The sequence below is a fragment of the Aristolochia californica genome, unplaced genomic scaffold (assembly GCF_029961685.1).
Source record: "Aristolochia californica isolate CCGP_79_NKW_82.1479 unplaced genomic scaffold, dmAriCali1.0.hap1 SCAF_11, whole genome shotgun sequence".
NCBI classification, from domain to species: Eukaryota; Viridiplantae; Streptophyta; class Magnoliopsida; order Piperales; family Aristolochiaceae; genus Aristolochia; species Aristolochia californica.
In genome coordinates this window covers 24,866,151-24,886,421 of record NW_027181782.1, presented here as the reverse complement: position 1 = coordinate 24,886,421, position 20,271 = coordinate 24,866,151, and the positions used below count along the sequence as shown (strand labels likewise).

At 38.6% G+C, this 20,271-nt stretch overlaps 3 protein-coding genes and 1 long non-coding RNA gene across 4 annotated transcripts; 2 read left to right on the top strand and 2 right to left on the bottom strand.

Annotated features, from left to right (window-relative positions):
* Positions 1-1,205: 1,205 nt before the first annotated feature.
* Positions 1,206-4,377, top strand: LOC137943664 (neutral ceramidase 2-like). Its single transcript, XM_068789107.1, has 10 exons — positions 1,206-1,222; positions 1,332-1,577; positions 1,698-1,906; positions 2,012-2,308; positions 2,380-2,635; positions 2,755-3,013; positions 3,102-3,227; positions 3,326-3,389; positions 3,553-3,722; positions 3,817-4,377. Exons 1-10 carry the CDS (start codon positions 1,206-1,208, stop codon positions 4,375-4,377), a joined length of 2,205 nt encoding a protein of 734 aa, XP_068645208.1.
* Positions 4,378-6,281: 1,904 nt separating this feature from the next.
* LOC137943663 (neutral ceramidase-like) lies at positions 6,282-8,503 on the top strand. Its single transcript, XM_068789106.1, has 7 exons — positions 6,282-6,285; positions 6,375-6,630; positions 6,810-7,068; positions 7,241-7,366; positions 7,455-7,518; positions 7,605-7,774; positions 7,949-8,503. The coding sequence occupies exons 1-7, from the start codon at positions 6,282-6,284 to the stop codon at positions 8,501-8,503; spliced, it is 1,434 nt and encodes a 477-aa protein (XP_068645207.1).
* Positions 8,504-8,696: 193 nt separating this feature from the next.
* Positions 8,697-10,569, bottom strand: LOC137944672 (uncharacterized). The gene is made up of 3 exons (XM_068790388.1): positions 10,033-10,569; positions 9,213-9,398; positions 8,697-9,122 (listed from the first exon to the last, which is right to left on the bottom strand). The coding sequence occupies exons 1-3, from the start codon at positions 10,456-10,458 to the stop codon at positions 8,841-8,843; spliced, it is 894 nt and encodes a 297-aa protein (XP_068646489.1). The 5' UTR covers positions 10,459-10,569; the 3' UTR covers positions 8,697-8,840.
* A 4,525-nt stretch (positions 10,570-15,094) lies between these two features.
* LOC137943881 (uncharacterized) lies at positions 15,095-19,440 on the bottom strand. Its single transcript, XR_011110769.1, has 3 exons — positions 19,383-19,440; positions 15,210-15,394; positions 15,095-15,131 (listed from the first exon to the last, which is right to left on the bottom strand). It is a non-coding gene; the product is annotated as an uncharacterized lncRNA (long non-coding RNA).
* Between the last annotated feature and the right edge of the window lie 831 nt (positions 19,441-20,271).

Here is a 20,271-nt window from a genome sequence, read left to right as displayed (position 1 = left end):
CATCGTACAAAATGTTACTAGGAGAGCTATAAAGTGTGATCTAACTGTCTACTAGAAAGATCAAGAAGGAAAAAGCTTACTAGAGTCAGAATCTAGTTATACAAAGTCTCTTGAGAGAGGTTTGTCTTGTGTAAATTGGGCATTATATTTTGCTTAAATAACCAAAATCTCTTTGCATGTAAATTTCAGTTAATAAAGCTTATTAACGAAATTTTCTTAAGCAAAGGTTCTTGTGCAATGACCATGTAATATGTTCTTGTTAATTATTTGTCATACTTTCTTTAGCCCTTTAAGTACTTAATAGATTCTCAATTCACCCCTCTCTTGAAAAACCACCTGAGCTAGGAAAGATTAATTCAAAATATAAAACATTTCATATTTTATCTCAAGGCTCAAGAGGAAAGTTAAGTTAGATCGAAGAATCTCTCTACCGTTGTTTCAAAAGCTGTATAAATAAGACACTTGTTTTAATATCAAGACATGATTAAAATCAATTAGAGTTTTCAATCAAGAAATTCTCATAAAATGTTGAGATGCATCCACTTTCTTCTTGTGACTATCTATTTAAAGAAGCAACATATTTAAAATTTTGATTGAACCGAGCTCCAACTCCATTTCAATGTTTGTGACAAGCTTGAACTCAAACTTACAAGTTTATGATTGAATCAAGCCAAGACTGCTAGAGGAGTTTGGCTCATGCCGATTCGGCTTGTACCCGACTTGAGGGGGGATGCAAAGGAGATAAGCAACCAAGGACATACACGAGCCTGCAAGACCCTACCAACTTTAGCTGCACCACCTCAAGTTCATCAAAGAATCAACAATCTCCTACAAAATTTCAAGCAAGATATAATTAATTTTTAATTGATTGTAATTTAAAAATATGTCTAAATGATATTTGGCGAGTCAATGCCAAAATCAAGAAAATTCAGATCCTTGATTAAGAATTTGAATTACCCCTTATTTGTCCAGTAAATAGGCTTCAAATCAATGTAGATAATTGACAAATTCAAAGGAATTCCGAATCAAAAGGTAAGTCTCATACAAATAGACAAACCTCGGAGCAATCCATGCGAACATCCTGTCATGCCAGCCCAAACCTGAGTAAACCAACAAAACTTACCCTTCATTTTTCTCAGTCCATACTAAGAATATTGATTATATAAATATTGTCGTGATGCAACCTATTAATTCTCGCACCAGCCATGAACGATAAAGCAAGGTTCTAATGCCACTGACTGTAGCATACTATCACAAACGATGATAAGAGTTCAAAACCGTCGTCAAAGCCCCTCTCTTCTTCCATTTCTGGTTGTTTTTGCTCTCTGCAGTGTCGTCGATGGGGACTACTTGGTCGGATTGGGAAGTTACGATATGACGGGGCCAGCAGCCGATGTGAATATGATGGGTTACGCCAACTTGGAACAGGTTACTGCCGGAGTTCACTTCCGGCAGAGAGCACGAGCGTTCATCGTCGCTGAAGGCGAAGAGGGTGCTAGGTTTGCCTTTGTCAACCTCGACGCCGGGATGGCTTCTCAGCTGGTTACCATCAAGGTTCTTGAGCGGCTTAAATCCAGGTATTCAACCGCCTTCTGTAAACTGTCTTGCGGATACAATAAAGATTATGTGAACATGACAGGATCGTTCGATTATTCCATTGGGATGAAGCATATTTTCCATTTTTTTACTGTTTTAAGGTTCGGATATGTGTACAATGAAGAAAACCTTGCAATCAGTGGAACCCATACCCATGCCGGACCTGGTGGGTATCTGCAATACGTGACCTACATCATCACTTCCCTCGGCTTCGTCAAACAATCTTTCGACGTGATCGTGACAGCCATCGAACAGAGCATCGTCCAAGCTCACAACAACCTCCGACCAGGATCCATTTTCATCAACAGAGGTGAGAAAGAGCGCCCAAATAAATCTTTCCATCTTGTTTCGATCGGTTCTACATATAGCAGAATAATATCGGTCGGTTAATTCGAAATTAATCTCGAATCTGCAGGAGATGTAGCGAATGCAGGCATCAACAGGAGCCCAAGTGCGTACTTGTTCAATCCACCAGAAGAGAGAGCTCGGTATCCCACCAATGTCGACACCGAAATGACACTTGTGAAATTTGTAGACGGAAAGAGTGGGAAGAGCATTGGATCCTTCAACTGGTTTGCAACACACGGGACCTCCATGAGTAAGAATAATAAACTCGTTAGCGGAGACAACAAAGGGGCTGCCGCGAGGTTTTTCGAGGACTGGTTTCGATCCTCTCACCAAAATTCCTCAACCCCACCTAGAGCAGTAGCAGGTACATAATTAAAAGCCTCAAGTTGAATCAGTCCGAATGTCTTCATTTCTCATACTGATTGTGTGCATCAGAAAAGAGAACTTTGGAGGAAACGGCAAGTAGAATAGAAGCCACCGGAGGGCAGCCCTGTGATAGAACAACCAGCCAAAGGTTCAAAGTGAGAAAGACTAGTGACGCTGAGTTCGTCGGAGCTTTTTGTCAATCAAACGTCGGAGATGTGAGTCCAAACGTCCTCGGTGCGTTTTGCCTTGACAGCGGCAAGCCGTGCGATTTCAATCATTCGTCTTGCAATGGCAATGACCAGCTTTGTGTGGGCAGAGGTCCCGGGTATATCAATCACAGATTCATTCTTCGCTTTGCAGCAGTAGAATGAGGATCGAACTGCGGCACTGGAGTAAGAACTAACGCTTATTGGACTGAGCTTGATGTACGATTTGATTTTGCAGATATCGAGATGAAATACTAAGCACCAAGATCATCGGCGAACGGCAGTTCGAAAAATCCATTGATCTGTTCAACTCGGCACAGGAAATACTGAGTGGGAAAGTAGATTACAGGCATGTATACCTAAACCTAACTAATATCGAGGTTGAATTGCAAGACAATAGAGTAGTGAAGACATGTCCTGCGGCGCTCGGTCCTGGTTTTGCCGCCGGAACTACGGATGGCCCAGGTGCATTTGGGTTTCAACAAGGGGACACCCAGGTGAGAAGATGACACCATTATCATACTCTTCTATTAGAAATAACTCTACAGATGGTTGAAGTTTTAAATGATAATATTGGAGTTTCAGATTAATGAGTTCTGGAAAAGGCTCAGAGATTTTCTCAAAGAGCCGAGTCAAGAACAGGTCGACTGTCAACTACCTAAGACTGTGCTTCTCGACACCGGAGAGATGTTTGAACCTTACCCATGGGCGGTAATGATCAAATTCAAAACAAACTCTGATATCTCACCTTGTACACCATTATTGAATCCCACTGACAATACATAGGTTCTTTCTTCACCAAATTGCAGCCAGCTATTCTCCCAATCCAGATTTTGAGGATCGGCAAACTAGTTATTCTCTCTGTCCCAGGAGGTAAGCCTAGGGCAAATGCAATGCCTGTTTGCGTTAAAAATTGAGAAATGAGAACTGCTCTCCCATTTTCAAAAGCAAAGAAAACACGAAACCTCTATTGACCTTCCATAATTTCTTAAGAAAAAAGGGAGAAAATGCCGGAATTAACTCCAGAGATGAACAGAGTTCACCACAATGGCGGGGAGGCGGCTAAGGGAAGCTGTGAAAGACAGCTTGATTAACAATGGCAATGGTGAATTCAGCAACGACACCATTGTAGTGATCGCAGGACTTACTAATGCGTATTCCCAGTATATTGCAACCTTTGAAGAGTATAAGCAACAAAGATACGAGGTGAGGCCTGAAAATCGAAACCATTGATGCCTAAAACAGCAAAGAAAAAAAAAAAAAAAATTGACATGGCAGCTCACTGTTCTCTATAATCCAGGCTGCATCCACATTATATGGTCCCCATACATTGTCTGCCTACATCCAAGAATTCAAGAAGCTAGCAACAGCGATGGCCACTGGGAAACCTCCGACAACAGATAGCCCTTCGCCGCCGGATCTTTCGTCTGTTCAAATCAGCCTCTTAGCAGCGCCTGCTATTGACACAACTCCGCCAGGAAGGAAATTTGGGGACATCGAAGAAGACATCTTTCTCCCCCCCAAGAAGGGTCACTTCACCACAGGAGAGAGAGTCAGTGCCTCATTTTGGAGTGCCAACCCCAGAAACGATCTCATGACCGAAGGCACTTTCGCGGTGGTCGAAGCATTATTGGGGGAGCGGTGGGTGCCGGCGTTTGATGACGATGACTTCAGCTTGTTTTTCAAGTGGGGGATTGAAAATACTAGTTTCCATGGAGTGGCGAGTGTGGAGTGGGAAATACCAAAAGAAGCAATTTCTGGTGTCTATAGACTGAGGCATTTTGGTGCAGCAAAAGTTGGGAATTCAGCCTATCGGTACTTCACTGGTGCCTCAAGTGCCTTTGCTGTGTCTTCAAGTTAAGTACACATGTATTAAGCATTGTTATTGTGATCTTGATGAAAAGAAAACACTACTGAAATGTGGATGCTAATAAGGTTAACATAAATGGTGAGAACTTTTACAACCCATGATGCCAATTAGTGTCCTCGTTTGTAGTTCATCAAGTGTAAGGAGAGGCCTAATGCAATTCCATGAGGGTAGTTCAGTTTTCACATAAGACCCACATGAATAGATGGCACTGATGACAGCTTCATAATTAGATCCCCAAAAACTGCTCTAAGCAAGACCAACCCAAGTCATTGTTAAGGATGGCAAGAAATCCGACCTCATTAAATGCTGGGAATGGTGGTAGCTATTACATATAATTTTTATTTGGTTCTTGACTTTGATTTGATTTTATTTTTAAACCACTTTATGAACAAGGTAGGAAAAAGATTAAAAATTAATTCCGACGTGAAGGGGAGCAAGAACAAGATTGCTTGGACGAGGTTGAAATGCGGAGACGGACCTCTATGTTTCTACCAAGAATGGCTTTGGAATCATCCGATTAAGACTTTATTTAAGAGAACAACGGAGTTATCCATGAAGAACTCTCTCCTCTCAGCCAGCTATCACCTCCGGCGATGAAACTACCTATTCAAACCATCTGTTTTTATGAGAGAGAAGCAAAAGAAGGAATAGTATTCAGACAATGAGAATCAAAAACTCCCATCCCTTCCATCCATCTCTTGTCATGCTTGTAGCTTCATTAAGTGTTGTTTGCCCCGTCGCCGCCGTAGACGATGGATTGTATTTGATAGGATTAGGAAGTTACGACATGACGGGGCCAGCTGCCGATGTGAACATGAACGGTTACTCCAATCTAGATCAAGTTGCCGCCGGGATCCATTTCCGGCTCCGGGCACGGACCTTCGTCGTTGCAGAAAGCCAAGAAGGTGCAAGGTTTGCGTTTGTCAACCTCGATGCCGGCATGGCCTCTCAGCTCGTGACGATTAAGGTCCTTGAGAGGCTTAGAATAAGGTAAATCAGATTAATTCGATCCAATATACAAGCTGCTGAATAAGAGTTAATGGTTGCGATGCTCCGGTTAGGTTCGGAAGCATTTACAACGAAAGCAACATTGCGATCAGTGCAACACATACCCATGCCGGTTCCGGAGGTTATTCTCAGTATCTGCTTTACTCTCTCACTTCTCATAACTTCGAGGAGCAATCCTTCGATGCAATTGTGGAAGCCGTCGCGGAGAGCGTCGCCCAAGCTCACGCCAATCTCCGACCAGGATTTATTTTCATCAACAAAGGTGAGTCGCCTTTATTTTCATTTTCTTTTATTTCAAAAATTTTCCTTGTTTACAATGATTCCATGCCTTCTGTTCACAATCGATACATTAAAGTAAGATATTTTATTCATGCCTTCTAAAACATTATGATTATCTAATTTAACTTAGCAAATTAAGGACATCCTACTTATTTGGAAGTGATTACATTTTCAAAGTTTGAGTTCAGGCTAATGTATGTTCAGCAGATGCTCTGAGATGATATTTTAGATTGAAAACTTGTACTCAGTAAATTACTAGAAAGAACAGGCCAGGGGTGCTACTCAGTTAAGCTGTTTTTGTTATATAGGAGATGTAGAGAATGCAAACATCAACAGGAGTCCAAGTGCATACCTTCTGAATCCAGCTAAAGAGAGAGCTCAGTACCCTGAAAATGTAGATAATGAAATGACACTTCTCAAATTTGTTGACAAAGAAAGCGGGAAGAGTATCGGATCCTTCAACTGGTATGCGACCCATGGCACCTCAATGAGTAAGGACAACAAACTCATTAGTGGTGACAACAAGGGCGTTGCTGCAAGGTTATTTGAGGACAGGATTCAACCTAATGAAGGATATTCTTTTAATTTAACTGAAGTAAAAGGTATGAATGAGTACTACACATTTGTAAAAAGTGTTTGAACTTTGCCATGAATGAGATTGTTTCCAGAGTTGCACTGACAGTAGTTATTATGCAAATTAGAGAAGAGTACACTGTTGAATTTTGCTAGCAAATTCAATGCCACTGGAGGGCAGCCATGTAACCAAACCACTAGCAAAAACTTCAAAGTGAGAAAGACTGACGGTTCACAGTTTGTAGCCGCATTTTGCCAATCAAATATGGGAGATGTGAGTCCAAATATAATGGGAGAAATTTGCCTTGGCAGTGGTAAGGCCTGTGATGTCAAGCATTCTTCATGCCAAGGCAACAACCAACTTTGTGTCAGCAGAGGTCCTGGGTATGTTAATTTCAATCATTTAGAAGTACTAATCCCAGTTGCAGCCATGTATTGTTTATATACACTTCAAGAATGAGATTTATATGCACTGAACAAGTAATCCAAAGAGAACTCGATACAAGTCTAACCATTACTAAGAATAATTTTTTGCTAACATGAACCTGTCTTTGGATTGGCAGATACCCAAACGAAGTACTTAGTACTGGAATTATTGGATTCAGACAGTTCAACAAAGCAATTGATCTCTTCGATTCAGCAAAAGAAAAATTGCATGGACAAATCAATTATCGACATGTTCACTTAAACTTAACTAGTGTTGAGATCGCATTACCTGGCAATAAGGTTGTCAAGACATGTCCTGCTGCTGTAGGTCCTGGTTTTGCTGCCGGCACTACAGATGGCCCTGGTGCACATGGCTTTCAGCAAGGAGACACCGGGGTAAAGATTACAAACCTTCAATGCTTCTATAAAATTTCATTTAAAGGAAACCTGATATAGTGATTTGATGTGCTGGTCCATTTTGTATCAATCCTATACTGTCTTTGCATGTTGTATTATAAATACTAGACACCATGTGAACTGATAATCAGTTGATACTTGATCATTGCAGATTAAAGATTTTTGGACAAAGATGAGAGACATGCTGAAAGAACCAGGTGAACAACAGGTGAATTGTCATTTGCCTAAGACGATACTGCTTGATGTTGGAGAGATGTTCGATCCTTACCCATGGGCGGTAATTGTTTGATCCTTACCCATCTGTAGTAACCATGACCTTTATATGCATCCTTTTCATAGCAGTTGTCCTTTTCTTAAATACACAGCCGGCCATTCTCCCCATTCAAATCTTGAGAATTGGAAAATTGATCATTCTCTCAGTGCCAGGAGGTGAGTTTCAACTTTCAAGTCAACCCAATACTTCCTTTGATTGGGCCAAAGGTAGACAAATCCAACATTCTTTTAGGATTGAACAGAGTTTACAACAATGGCTGGTAGACGACTGCGAGAGGCTGTGAAGGAGTCATTGATCCAGTACGGGAATGGCGAATTTGACGATGACATCCATGTTGTTATCGCTGGACCTACTAATGCTTACTCCCAGTATGTCACCACCATTGAAGAGTATCAACAACAAAGACACGAGGTATTGAATTTATAATCTCCAATCACAATGGCAATTTTTGCAGTCAAATTCTCACCTTATCAAACATTATTTAGTCGTCCGGATAAACACTGCATGATTCTCAACTTGTTTTCGCTGGATAAGCACTAATCGACGCACAAAATGTCTCTGTGAAATAACGTCAAATATCTAAAGGCCGCATCAACATTATACGGCCCCCACACACTATCTGCCTACATCCAAGAATTCAAGAAGCTAGCAACAGCAATGGCCACAGGAGAGCACTCCCAAGGCAACAACAACCCATCACCACCTGATCTTTCACCTCAACTAATCAGCCCAAGACAAGGTCCCTTGGTAGACGAAATTCCCCCAGGAAAGAAGTTTGGCGACATTAAAGAGGACGCCCGTCTCCCACCCGACAAAAACTTCTTGTACAAAGGAGACAAGGTGAGGGCCACCTTCTGGAGTGGGAATCCGACGAATGACCTGCTAACAGAAGGCACATTTGCTGTGGTAGAGAGGTGGCTGCCACCCAACTGGTACCCTGTTTACGACGATGACGATCTTTGCTTATGTTTCGAGTGGAGAGTTGATGAGAATGGCCATGGATTGGCGACAGTGGTGTGGGAGATACAAGAAGCAGATGCAGGGATCTACAGGCTCAGGCATTTTGGTGCTGCAAAGGAACTGGGGATGCCCCTCGTCAAATACTTCACGGGCACATCTAGGGCATTTCCTGTTTTGTAGAGCCTATGCCACGGCAGAGACATACGACTGAAGTGTTAACTGATTCCTCGGAACAAAATCTATATTAGGTGAAACAACTGTATAATCTTCATCAACATCAACTATAACTTCCTTTTCGTTTTCGTAATATTTTGATCCTAATCTATCTAGTATACATTGTAAATTCAGTTTATACTGTGCAATTTGATCAATATCCAGGAAACCGTAGAGAAAATTAAAAGGAGCTGCTAAATGTCAGATTGAAAGAAAAAAAAAAACAGGATTTGCAGTCTTCAATCCATAAGTTTAAAAAAAATTATCCAAAAAACTGTGTTTAAGATGAGCCAAAAATGTCCGCTCAATCATAAGAACAGAACTGCCTGAGATTGATGGGCCGGGCGACTGAGGGGTGGTTCGGTTTCAACCCGACATTACATGCGACGGTCCGGTAGAATTTTGGCTTGACGAGTTTTCCTAGCACGAAAGCTCTGGACCTGACCGTGAAGGAGAGGGTGAGGTTCATAGTAGCATCCAGCGAGCTACCGATACTCGCGCCTACGCCGTAAAGTGGAACCAGCGTACCTTGCACAATCGTCCTCACCTTCCTGTGGCTCTTCCGAGACTCGTAAAATTCCTTCATCTAATTAAAACATTAATTATTAAACCATAAATAAATTAACTATTAAGAAAAACCAAAACCAAACCAAAATAAGGGAAATAATATACGAACCCGGCCGGAGGCGATTTTGAGGTCATAGTAGTGCAATGTGAAGGGAGATGCAGACACGTGCACACCGAAGAAGGTGGCTGGATTCTTGTAAGACATCGTCACCGTTGTCTTGATCGTGATCATCTTGGTCGGAACTCCGGTAGCGTCGGAACCGGCTTGGATATTGAACCCATCAATAACAAGACTCTGCAAATGGAAATTTAAAATTAATTAAGGCCCAAATAACAATTTCCCACTAATGATGCCTATATTTTCTCGTCTTAAATTGTAATAAAATAAGAACATTTTGGGCATGATTTAGCTTTTTACTCGTCTCCGAAGAAGGCCAATATTGTACTTTCACATGAACTGTCCTCTTAGGCCATAGCTGTAACCTGAAAAGTTTCTGCAGCGAGTGCAGTAAAGACAAGACAAGGTCATCAACTCGTCAACTTTTTCGCAGTCGAGTTGGCTCAGTGGATCGCCGAATCGGAGTCTAGAAGACAATGTTGGATTGGATAAAGCCGCCAATTGTCAGTTCCAAGCTCGTTTTACTCGATGTTAATAACGGAAGTCACGCGACATGCTTTGGACTTTCCAGATTCCCGAGTCGAGGCCGAGTTCTCGAGCCTTTCCACGCACGCTTTCCAGGAATAAAATATCTAGCAGACTCGCATTCCAGGTATCAGCGGGAGGAAATGCGGGAAAAGGTTGAAAGTACAACTCGAACGATTCCCGAGTTGAATCGTTCGACTTCTTCCAACGGACTTCCATCTGTTTTCGGAAAATTCCGACCCACTACGGCTAGAAATGAATTTAAAGGAAAGATCAAAAGCGAGACCTTCATGGAGATTTTGGGCTTGTAAGGCTTACTGGCCCCCCAGAGGATGAGGGAGAAGACGGTGAAGAGCACCACAAACGAGAAGATGAAGCAGAAGATATAGAATCTGGGTCCCGGCCTCCTCTCATCCTCGCCGTCCCTTTCGTCGTCCTCGTTGAGCGGTTCAGCGTGAATCTTCTTCCATGGGCCGCTGCGGGGGTTCTTTATGGAGGCGGAGAACCGAGTCGTGGACGACTCTCGCGAGTGGTGGATGGGGGAGCAGTGGTAGTAGAAGTGAGGCGAACCCAAGGGGCTCGACTGCACTGACATCTTCTCCGCGTCGTGCTGCGAAGGACTCTGCACGTAGTAGATCGGCCGCCGGGGCGACCGTGGCGGTGTCGACGCGTCCAGGCTCGTTGTACCCTCCGAGTCCGTTTTCCGGTGCATTTTTTTCTACTTTTTCTCTGCGGTGCGAGAGTCTGAGTCGTCCTCTCCGAAAGACGGGCTTTTCTGCTTTCTTTCTAGGCCTGTGCAGAAGCCAGTGGGTGACAACCGAGGTTTCCGTATCGGGCAGAGGAGAGAGAAAAAGAGGAGATAGGGCAGTATTTAATTTGAAAGAGTATACAGGTTCGGGGGAAGAGCCAGATAGCCAACAGACACAGCTGGCGCGCGGTTAGGTTTCAAAAATGGCTGTGCCGCTGGCACAGACTTAACCATCTGCCTTCTGAACCAGGTTTCGTTTGGAGCCCACTAGTAACAATTTATGTTTATATCACCATGAAAAAAGAAAAATTAATTATTGTGTTTGTTTTTATATTTAAAAAATTAATTTTATTAAAATTAAGTTTGAAGTAAGAGATAAGGGATCAAGAATCACTCTACTAGTGTGTTTTTTGGTTTCCTGTTCTTTTGAACATTTTCGTAGAAGCTTTGGAAGGGTTGACATGCCAACCTTAGCGCAATGGTAGGGATGATATCGAGCCCGAATCTGTCTATGTTTGAGTTGAGCTTGATTTAAATATTTCGAGCTGAGCTAAACTTCGAGTCAAACCTCGTCTCGAGCCTAAAATTGTTATCGAGCTCAAACCCAAAAATTTTAATTGATTTTGAGCCAAGTTCGAGCTTCAACATACATTTAAAAATTTTCAAAATATATATATATAAAATCATACATACATTGTACATAAAATTGGGCATGATGACCTCTACATAAAATTGGGCATAACCTATATATATATTACATGTATAATATTGGACATGACCTCTACTTAAAATTGAGCATAATCTATGTATATAATACCTATATAAAATTCGGCATGACCTCTACTTAATCTATATACATAATACCTATATAAACACTCCATAAACACTCCATAAATACTCTATATATATTTCATAAACACTCCATGAAATTGTTTATACACTTCATATACTCCATAAAATAGTCTAAACACTTCATACACTGCATAACATTATGAATAAACTCCATACAATAATCAAACACAACAAAATTAAATGAAATATCACTATCAATTTACAATCAACCAAATAAAAACTATAAATCATTTAAATAAAATCCTATTACAATTAGAGACTTACTAAAAAATTACAAGAAATATTTTAAATTTTTCTTAGGAAAGTTAAATGGACCTCTTATTGCCTCTTCTAAGGAAATAAATAAAAATTAATAATTACTCTAATATATTACGATACTTATTGATAAATTTTTAATCAAATAAAATGTCAAACACAAAATTGTTATGAAAGTTGCCTCATGCTAAAAGTATTATATCATCAATTGTCAAATACTTATTCAAAAATTTTCTATACGATTTTCTAGCCCATCTTGGCAAGAAAATCTTACTTAGAAAATTATATGATTTTTTAACAAAAATTTAAACATGAGGCACTAATTGTCCCTATATTTCTACTAAAAATGTTTTTCAATATTTATTGAAAAAACTACTAATAATCTCTAGAAACGTATTTCTACTAAAATATCTTTTTCATTTCTTCAACAGCCATAACGAAGGGACAAAAAGTTTTTTTTTTTTTTATTAAGGGGGGGGGGGGGGGGGGGGGGAGAAATTATTTCCCCCAATTTAGGAAACTATTCTCCGGTTTTTTGCCGAGACGACAAGGAGCGACGGCGCGGCGCCGGTGAGCACCTGTCGTTGGCGACGATGGAAGCGGCAGCGACGGAAATAGAGGAGGCGAAGAAATCAGAGGAAGAGGAAGAAATTGAAGGGGATGTAGCGGTCAACGAGGAGCTGTCGACGGCGACAACCCCCTTCCCCATCCCGATCCTGATCCCGCGACTCGCCCGTTAAAGCCGGCTTGCGAGCTTTTGAGTCGAACCTTGATTCGGGCGAGTTCGGCTCGTTAACTCAAACGAGCCGATTTCAAATCTCAAGCTCAAGAGATACCAAATCAAATCGAGCCGACTCGATTCGAAGCCACCCCTACGCAAGGGCATAGTGTGTAAAGCATGCTATGCTTACCAAACCCATGTTTCTATATATACAAAGACACGTGAAAATGTAGACTTCTAATTGAACATAGGAAGATCTAAATTGATAAACTCAAAAAATTTTGGTAAAGGAAACAATATTTTGACCTTAATTCAGATCTTTATGTACAAATTAGAAGAAGGTTAGGATTTGATTCAATCCTATTAATCATTGACCGGGTTGCGAAGTCTAGACCCACTTAAAACCTATTAGTGTACACTGTAAGCGAGTGAAGTGAATTAATTATTAATTTATTTTCACTAATTCTTAAGAAAAATGAGTGAAAGTAAAATCACTTCCCTAAGGCTAGTGAATACACTTTCACTCGACTTCTAATTGAACATAGAAAGATCTAAATTGATAAACTCAAAAATTTTGGTAAAGGAAACAATATTTTGACCTTAATTCAGGTCTTTATGTACAAATTAGAAGAAGGTTAGGATTTGATTCAATCCTATTAATCATTGACTGGGTTGCGAAGTCTAGACCCACTCAAAACCTATTAGTGTACACTGTAAGTGAGTGAAAGTGAATTAATTATTTAATTTATTTTCACTAATTCTTAAGAAAAACAAGTGAAAGTAAAATCACTCCCTAAGGCTAGTGAATACACTTTCACTCGGATGGTCACTCTCTCTCACACTCTTGTTCTGCTCATTCTGCCCTCTCACTCTCTCATTTGAATATTATAAAATTAAGTATTTGTTTGAGTATTTTATTTTATATATTTAATTTAATTAAAAATCTCAATCCATTTTTTGAAATTTATCTTAGTTTATTAAAAAAATAGTTAAATAAAATTATCTTTATAAAAATTAAATCAATCAGAGTAATTTTATATAATAAAATACGGTTTTTATTTATATAAATTCATGATTTTAATATTATATTTGATTTCCAATTTAAGAGTGAGAATTTAGATATTACAAAAAATAACAATTTGATTAAGTATTTGGATATTATAAATTTAAATATTTTTAATCAATTTATTTTAATATATTTAATTAAATAAATAATTAAATTAAATTTATTAATTTAAAACAAGTTAAAATTTATTTCAGTTTATTAAATAAATATCTAAAATAAAATTTAAATCTATTAAATTAATTTATAATAAAATACGTTATTATTTATATAAATTCATAATTTTTAATATTATATTTAATGCCTATTTTAAGAATGAGAATTTAGATATTGTAAAAGTAATAATTTGATTAATATCTGGATGTTATAAAAGTAAGAATTTGTTAAATAATTTTATTTTTAAATATTTAATTAAATAAATAATCTTAATTTATTTATAGTTATATATTAATTTTAAACAAGTTAAAATATATTTTTTTATTTTAGTTAAATAAAACTATCTATAAAGTAATTTTTTTATAATAAATTACCCTCTTTTTTATTTACATAAATTTATGATTTTTAATATTATATTTAATTAATATTTTAAGAGTGAGAATTTAGATATTAAGAAGTAACAATTTGATTAAGCATTTAGATACTATAAAAATAAAAATTGTTCAAGTATTTTATTTTTATATATTATATTTAATGCCTATTTTAAGAACGAGAATTTAGATATTGTAAAAGTAATAATTTGATTACATTTGGATGTTATAAAAGTAAGAATTTGTTAAATCATTTTATTTTTAAATATTTAATTAAATAAATAATTTTAATTTATTTATAGTTATATATTAATTATAAACAAGTTAAAATATATATTTTTAGTTTAATTAAATAAAATAATCTTTAAAAGTAATTTTTTATAATAAAATACCCTCTTTTTTATTTACATAAATTTATGATTTTTAATATTATATTTAATTAATATTTTAAGAGTGAGAATTTAGATATTAAAAAGTAAAAATTTGATTAAGCATTTGGATACTATAAAAATAAAAATTGTTTAAGTATTTTATTGTTATATATTTAATTAAATAAATAAAAATATTTTTTATAATTGTTTATTAATTCAGACAAGTAACTCTATCACATTGCTAAGTAAGTTCAAACACTTCCATCTCTGCTTTCTAATTGAAAGGTTCTTCAAGAAGGACTTAACTCCACTTCTTTAACTGCTTCTTTCAGTGTTCCATGATTCCTTTCTAGTTACCATAATTCACCTCATTGCGTGCAGTATTTGTTGTCTCAGACTGTTCTAGGTCAAGCTAGGATTATGGTAAGGTTTGTTAAAATGTACTTCTAAGTCCAGTCTTCCAGCTAAATATCCATTACATTAGATTGTCACCAATTGGTCCTAATTGGGGCAGAGAGCAATAAAAGCCATCACCGATCAGCAAACCTGTGGAAAAAAACCTTCCATTTCCTTTTTAAAATCCATTCTGCAAATTGATACAGGATGTGAACATGCCAATGCCCGCTAATTTCTATCGGTAACCCATCAGAGAAGTTGAAAATCAAAGATTGAAGCATGCGGTGTGAGATATGAGCAAGAAGGAGAGGAGAATAATACAAGGGCAAGGGCGTCAACGAACTGATCTGAGATACTCTTCAAGAGCTTGAATCTGTTCCTTTGAAGGGGGCTTCTCATTATTTTTTATGTTTCTGTGCACGTCGTAAGTCGTCGAAGCGAGGAAGAGAAGCCTGGAGACGAAGAATCTCCTATGAGACGGGAGAAGGAAACAAGGGGGGGGGGGAAGAAAAATTGTTCGATTTTGTTACCCTGTTTGCCGAAGAGCTTCATGGCGGCCGTCGGAACTCCACCTGTGCTGCAAAGTTTTTCTTCCGTGATGGAAATTTGAAGAGAGTTGGAGTTTTGCAACGAGGTGCTTTTCTGACGACGGAATTTGAGTCAACTTGGATGAACCCCTGATCACTCTCACGAGTCATCTCGGTTTTGCTAAAGACTGAAATGGAAGAAAATTGTTAAGATGCCATCTTCTTCAGAAATACAATTATCTTTTACTGTAAATTGAAAAAAAAAAAAACTAATTAAAAAATAAACCGAATTGCAACTTTCTCACTTCCCACATATTGCTTCAAAATTTTTATTTTTCTTGAAGCAGAAGACTGCATAATCATTTTTCTTCAATGCCCATATGCTCACACAGGCATTGAAGCAAAAAAAAACCAGGCATAGACGCTGCTCTCCAGAATTTTAAAAATTCACAGCAAACAGTTTGATACAGACGATAACTTAAAAAGATTTACCATTAATTTACAAAATGTTGGTGGATCGTCCACTGCATTACATCATGAAAAAGAATCATATATTTTGGAGGAAAAAAAAACCCCGATAGATCTTAATCCACCACCATGTAGCAAGTGATCTGAGAGCTAAATTGTTTCAGAGTCCAAATTGTCTAGGCTTACAAGCACGCCTTCTTCTTAGATCGCAATCCATATGTAAACATGAGCAACTGAGAAGCATAGAACATGGTAAATGGAAGTGATGACAACTCATGAAAGGGTACACACTTTGTAATTCCAAATGGCAAACACCTTCATTAGATGGGGCAATATCGGGTAAACTTGATGTAGAATTTTAGTTACATCGACTTTTATACCTCGCAAGCGTACGAATCATTCATGTAATCTAGCAGTAAGCGAGGGTCATATCCACAGGGAGGATTGAATTTCGTGTATTCTTCAGTCAACTAGCCTAATCACATATGATGAATTAATCTGAACTAAACACTAATTATATCCTAAATTATCAAGCAATAATTTAATTAACTATTTGCACAACAGGAAACGTCAACTCTGGATTTTACCGTGATTCGTGCCTCTCTCGAGCGCCACGTAACCACGAATCCGGATTCTCAATCCTTGCATCTAGCCCCTCTCGGGCGCATAGAGTTAATGACCAAGATCAGATTACAATAGAATGCAGATAATTAATTTCCTATTGTGATAATGCTAAAATTATCAACTCTGGATTTTACCGTGATTCGTGCCTCTCTCGAGCGCCACGTAACCACGAATCCGAATTCTCAATCCTTGCGTCTAGCCCCTCTCGGGCGCCTAGAGTTAAAGACAGAAATCGGATTAAAATACCAAAATCCAACCTCAATTATAATCTTACCCTAATTAACTAATTTAATCAAATATCAAGAAAACAAATCTGAAATAAACCTTAATTATCAAATCAGATTCAATTAACATTCAAAACCTAAGTTCAAACCATATGAAAAATTAAATTCAATAATGACGAATTACTCCCCTTCTTCCTCCTCTCGCTCGGGCAGCAACTCGTTCTCACGGGTGCTGCAATTTTCGAAAATTGGTGGCGTTGGGTAGCAATAGTGAGTGGCCGGAGGTAGAGACGACGCCGGCGACGACGGTTAGAAGCCGACGGCCGGAGGTAATGTCCGGCGAAGAGCGAAACAGAGCTGACGTTCTCTAACTGGCTCTCTCGAGTCTCGGTTGGAGTCGGAATGGCTCTGGGACTGGTCGGAATATGTAAACGACGCCGGAGGATGGTCGGAAAGCGGAAGTGGCACCAGAGAAGCCCTCTCGGATCACTTCTCGGCCTGGCGAGTGACTGTCGAACTCACCTCGACGGAGACTCTCTCGAGCTCTCCTCGGGTTTGTTCTCAGTTGCTGGACGGCGGTGGACGACGGTGGCGCGGCGAAAGGTATTGGCCGGCAAATAGCGGTGGGGAACTCCTCTCGGGTCCTCCCCTGTTTCCGGTCAAAGTCCTCTCTTTTGGTCTCTGTTTCTCTTCTCTTCACGCTCCCTTCCCTCCTCGGGTTTTCCCTCTCGGGTCCCCTTTCGACCCCCTCTTTGGACGCCCCCCTTTTGCTTTAAATAATCTTATTTATTTTAAAACGATTTGACCTAAAAATCATCTCCATTTCACTAAGGGTATTTTGGTAAATATCTCCTTCTCCACCATAATTCTCCTGAAATTCCATAATTAAATCTATAAAAAGCATTTCAGGAAGAAATAAACCTTAAAAACAATAAAATATAATTCAGGAGAGAAAAATATGCAATATCGACAATGATTAATGCCAAATTCAATAAATGCTCATTTCATTTGAAAACCGATAAATAACCACCTATAACACAATTATAAAGGTTATTCTATTATAATTAACTTAGTTCTTATGTCAGAATATAGCATCTATCATGATACAATAGGGGATACACCTTCTTCTGGAATGCCAAACCTTCTATGGTCTTCACCATTAATGGTATCTGAGTCCTCAACTTTCACACTCTCTGGTGGGCCAAAGATTCCTCAGAAAGAGCTGGTATACAATCTTCAGATTTGGAATGGCTTCCTTCAAATAATGAGAAAACAAAATGGAAGTGTTGGACGAGACTGGATAAAAGAGACTTCTTCTGGGAACAAGGAAACTATGTCATGGAAGGCATAAACTTGGCAATCTACAAGATGAAAGCATCGGTAAGTGCTCAGTAAAATGCAATCCATGCAATCTACAAGATTTACTGATGAAGCAACAACTTGGCTTGATATAATGTGGGTTACAAAAGAGATCACAAGAACGTCTAAATAACAAGGTAGAATATGAAGACAACAACTACCTTAGGTGAATGAAAGCAGCAGGTAATACCAGCAAGGCACTTGCCACAAATACTTTCTAACAGATTAACATTCAATGACAAAGTCGATAATTCCTTACCCCATAACCAAGAGTATTGTCATTATCATGTCTTTCTCCACATTAGGCTCTTGAATTGCAGAAACAACAATTTCTGTAGCACATCGTGTAGTCTTATGGAAAGTGTGCATAAACATATTCAGATCACTTCTATTCATTTGACTAGCACTTGCAGTGATGCAGATAACAATGCCAATCAGGCCCTGTAAATCAAAGGACAGAATTAGCATCGTCCACCTTTACATGACGACCGAGATGCATTTGTTGTTGTAAATGTGCATAAAGGGCAATTACACAACATAAAAAAAAAATTGTTATATCACTCTATCACATTGCAGCATTTTGTTATTGTTGTGGAGAAGTACTGCATACCTTCAAATGACTACTAAAGAAAAGGGCAATCAAAGGCTGTGAAATTTGGGTCGAAGGCCCTATCCCCAAATGACCAGCCTCTTAGGAAACCTCTTCTGCCAACTAATAAACGCAAGATCTTTGTATTCACTAATGTATGTGAGATTATCCTTAACACTCCCCCTCATGTGTAGGCACGTGGATAATTTGGGTGGAGGGCCTCACGTGGTGGCACGTGGATAATTTGGGTGGATGTCCACATATGAGAACCTTGCTCTGATACCACGTAAAGTTGGGTCCAAGGTCCATCCCAAATTGACTAGCCAACTTAGAAAACCTCTTTCCCAACTAATAAACTCAAGATCTTTGTACTCACTAATCCATGTGGGACAATTCCTTAACATTATCTCTCACGTGTAGGCACGTGGATAATTTGGGTGAAATGCCCACATACTAAATGGTTGCTCTGACACCATGTTAAATTGGGTCCAATGCCTTATCCTAAAATGACTAGCCAACTTAGGAAACCTCTTTTCCAACTAATAAACTCAAGATCTTTGTACTTACTAATCCATGTGGGACTATTCCTTAACAAATACGACACATGAAATTGAAGATTTGATAGGGCAACCAGCTCCAAATCCAATTTCTACATGTTTATAATCTTCTAAACACTGAAATAGATTTCAAAAGTTCAGCAGAAGTTTCAGTGAAAAGAAAGAAAAAAGGAAGTTCAGTGAAGATTTGATGTGCATAATTTCTGCTTGTTTATCCTGCGCATTACCAGCAGTAACCATTTTACGAGGAAGAAAAACACAAATTTATGAGTTGAATTCCCTCTATGAACCATGATAAGTTTCTGCGGACACTAAAAGGTTCTGTAACTTGAGAATACAGGGTGAGTTTACTTACAGATGTGAGAACATAAATGGCATTGATAGCGAATAAGATAGCATTATTGGCACCTTTTAAAGCCTCAGCAAAAGTTGCCACTTCTTTTTTCAAGTAAAGAATCAGTATCCACAACTGCTGCCATAGATAAAAGTTAATTAACTATCAAAAGCTTCTATGCTAGTGAATCCAAGCTAATCCAATGAACAAGATGATAGGATGAATGTCCTCACTAAAAAGAAAAAAAAAGCATGTCGAGGTATTAGCAGAAACTAGAACCATGGATAAGATAAGGAATGTACAAACAAGTAGATCGAGGAAACAACTGTGTGCTTAGAGGCTCTTCGACATTCCTTAAAATTGTATATGAGCAAATAAAATGCAAAAATAACGTTTTTATGTACTCCTAATTGGTTAAATATGACTCTCTGTAGAAAGAATTAAGAAAGTAAGAACCTTTCCCAGTAGACCTCTGTAGTAGCTCAATATTCTGAGGGTCCTTCGTGTATACAGTCCTAAAAACAGTCGATATTCAAAAAAAAAAGAAAAGAAAGAAGAATAAAAGTCCAAAACAAACTTAAAGAAGGCGCATTTGATTGAAAAAAAAACTCATGACATCCCAATTAGCACCTCCAAATTTAAATTCTCATAAAAAAAAATCAAAGACATATCAACAACCACTCACCAAAATTTCAACGAGCTCGACGCAGAAGAAGATTCGAGACAGGAATCAATAATAGCGTTCTTTCTGCTTCCAATGCCGATGTCATCAACAGTCTCTGGGTCAATCCACGAATCAGCAAGCTCCAAACAACTTTCCGTGCATCAGCGGATACATAATCTCGTTTAGAAGAAACGCGGAGAACACTCGAGCTGCGACGATACCTCCACCGGAACCTTCTGTGCCAGT

What these genes read in the sequence shown, in the direction of transcription:
- LOC137943663 (XM_068789106.1), top strand. An exon ending in TCGATCCTTACCCATGGGCG is followed by an intron (nt 7,367 to 7,454) that starts GTAATTGTTTGA and finishes TTAAATACACAG; the next exon opens with CCGGCCATTCTCCCCATTCA. An exon ending in CATTCTCTCAGTGCCAGGAG is followed by an intron (nt 7,519 to 7,604) that starts GTGAGTTTCAAC and finishes AGGATTGAACAG; the next exon opens with AGTTTACAACAATGGCTGGT.
- LOC137944672 (XM_068790388.1), bottom strand. Translation starts at nt 10,458, where the DNA reads ATGCACCGGAAAACGGACTCGGAGGGTACAACGAGCCTGGACGCGTCG. An exon ending in AGCCCAAAATCTCCATGAAG is followed by an intron (nt 9,399 to 10,032) that starts GTCTCGCTTTTG and finishes TTCCATTTGCAG; the next exon opens with AGTCTTGTTATTGATGGGTT. An exon ending in TCAAAATCGCCTCCGGCCGG is followed by an intron (nt 9,123 to 9,212) that starts GTTCGTATATTA and finishes TGTTTTAATTAG; the next exon opens with ATGAAGGAATTTTACGAGTC.
- LOC137943664 (XM_068789107.1), top strand. An exon ending in CTTGAGCGGCTTAAATCCAG is followed by an intron (nt 1,578 to 1,697) that starts GTATTCAACCGC and finishes TACTGTTTTAAG; the next exon opens with GTTCGGATATGTGTACAATG. An exon ending in CCCACCTAGAGCAGTAGCAG is followed by an intron (nt 2,309 to 2,379) that starts GTACATAATTAA and finishes TGTGTGCATCAG; the next exon opens with AAAAGAGAACTTTGGAGGAA.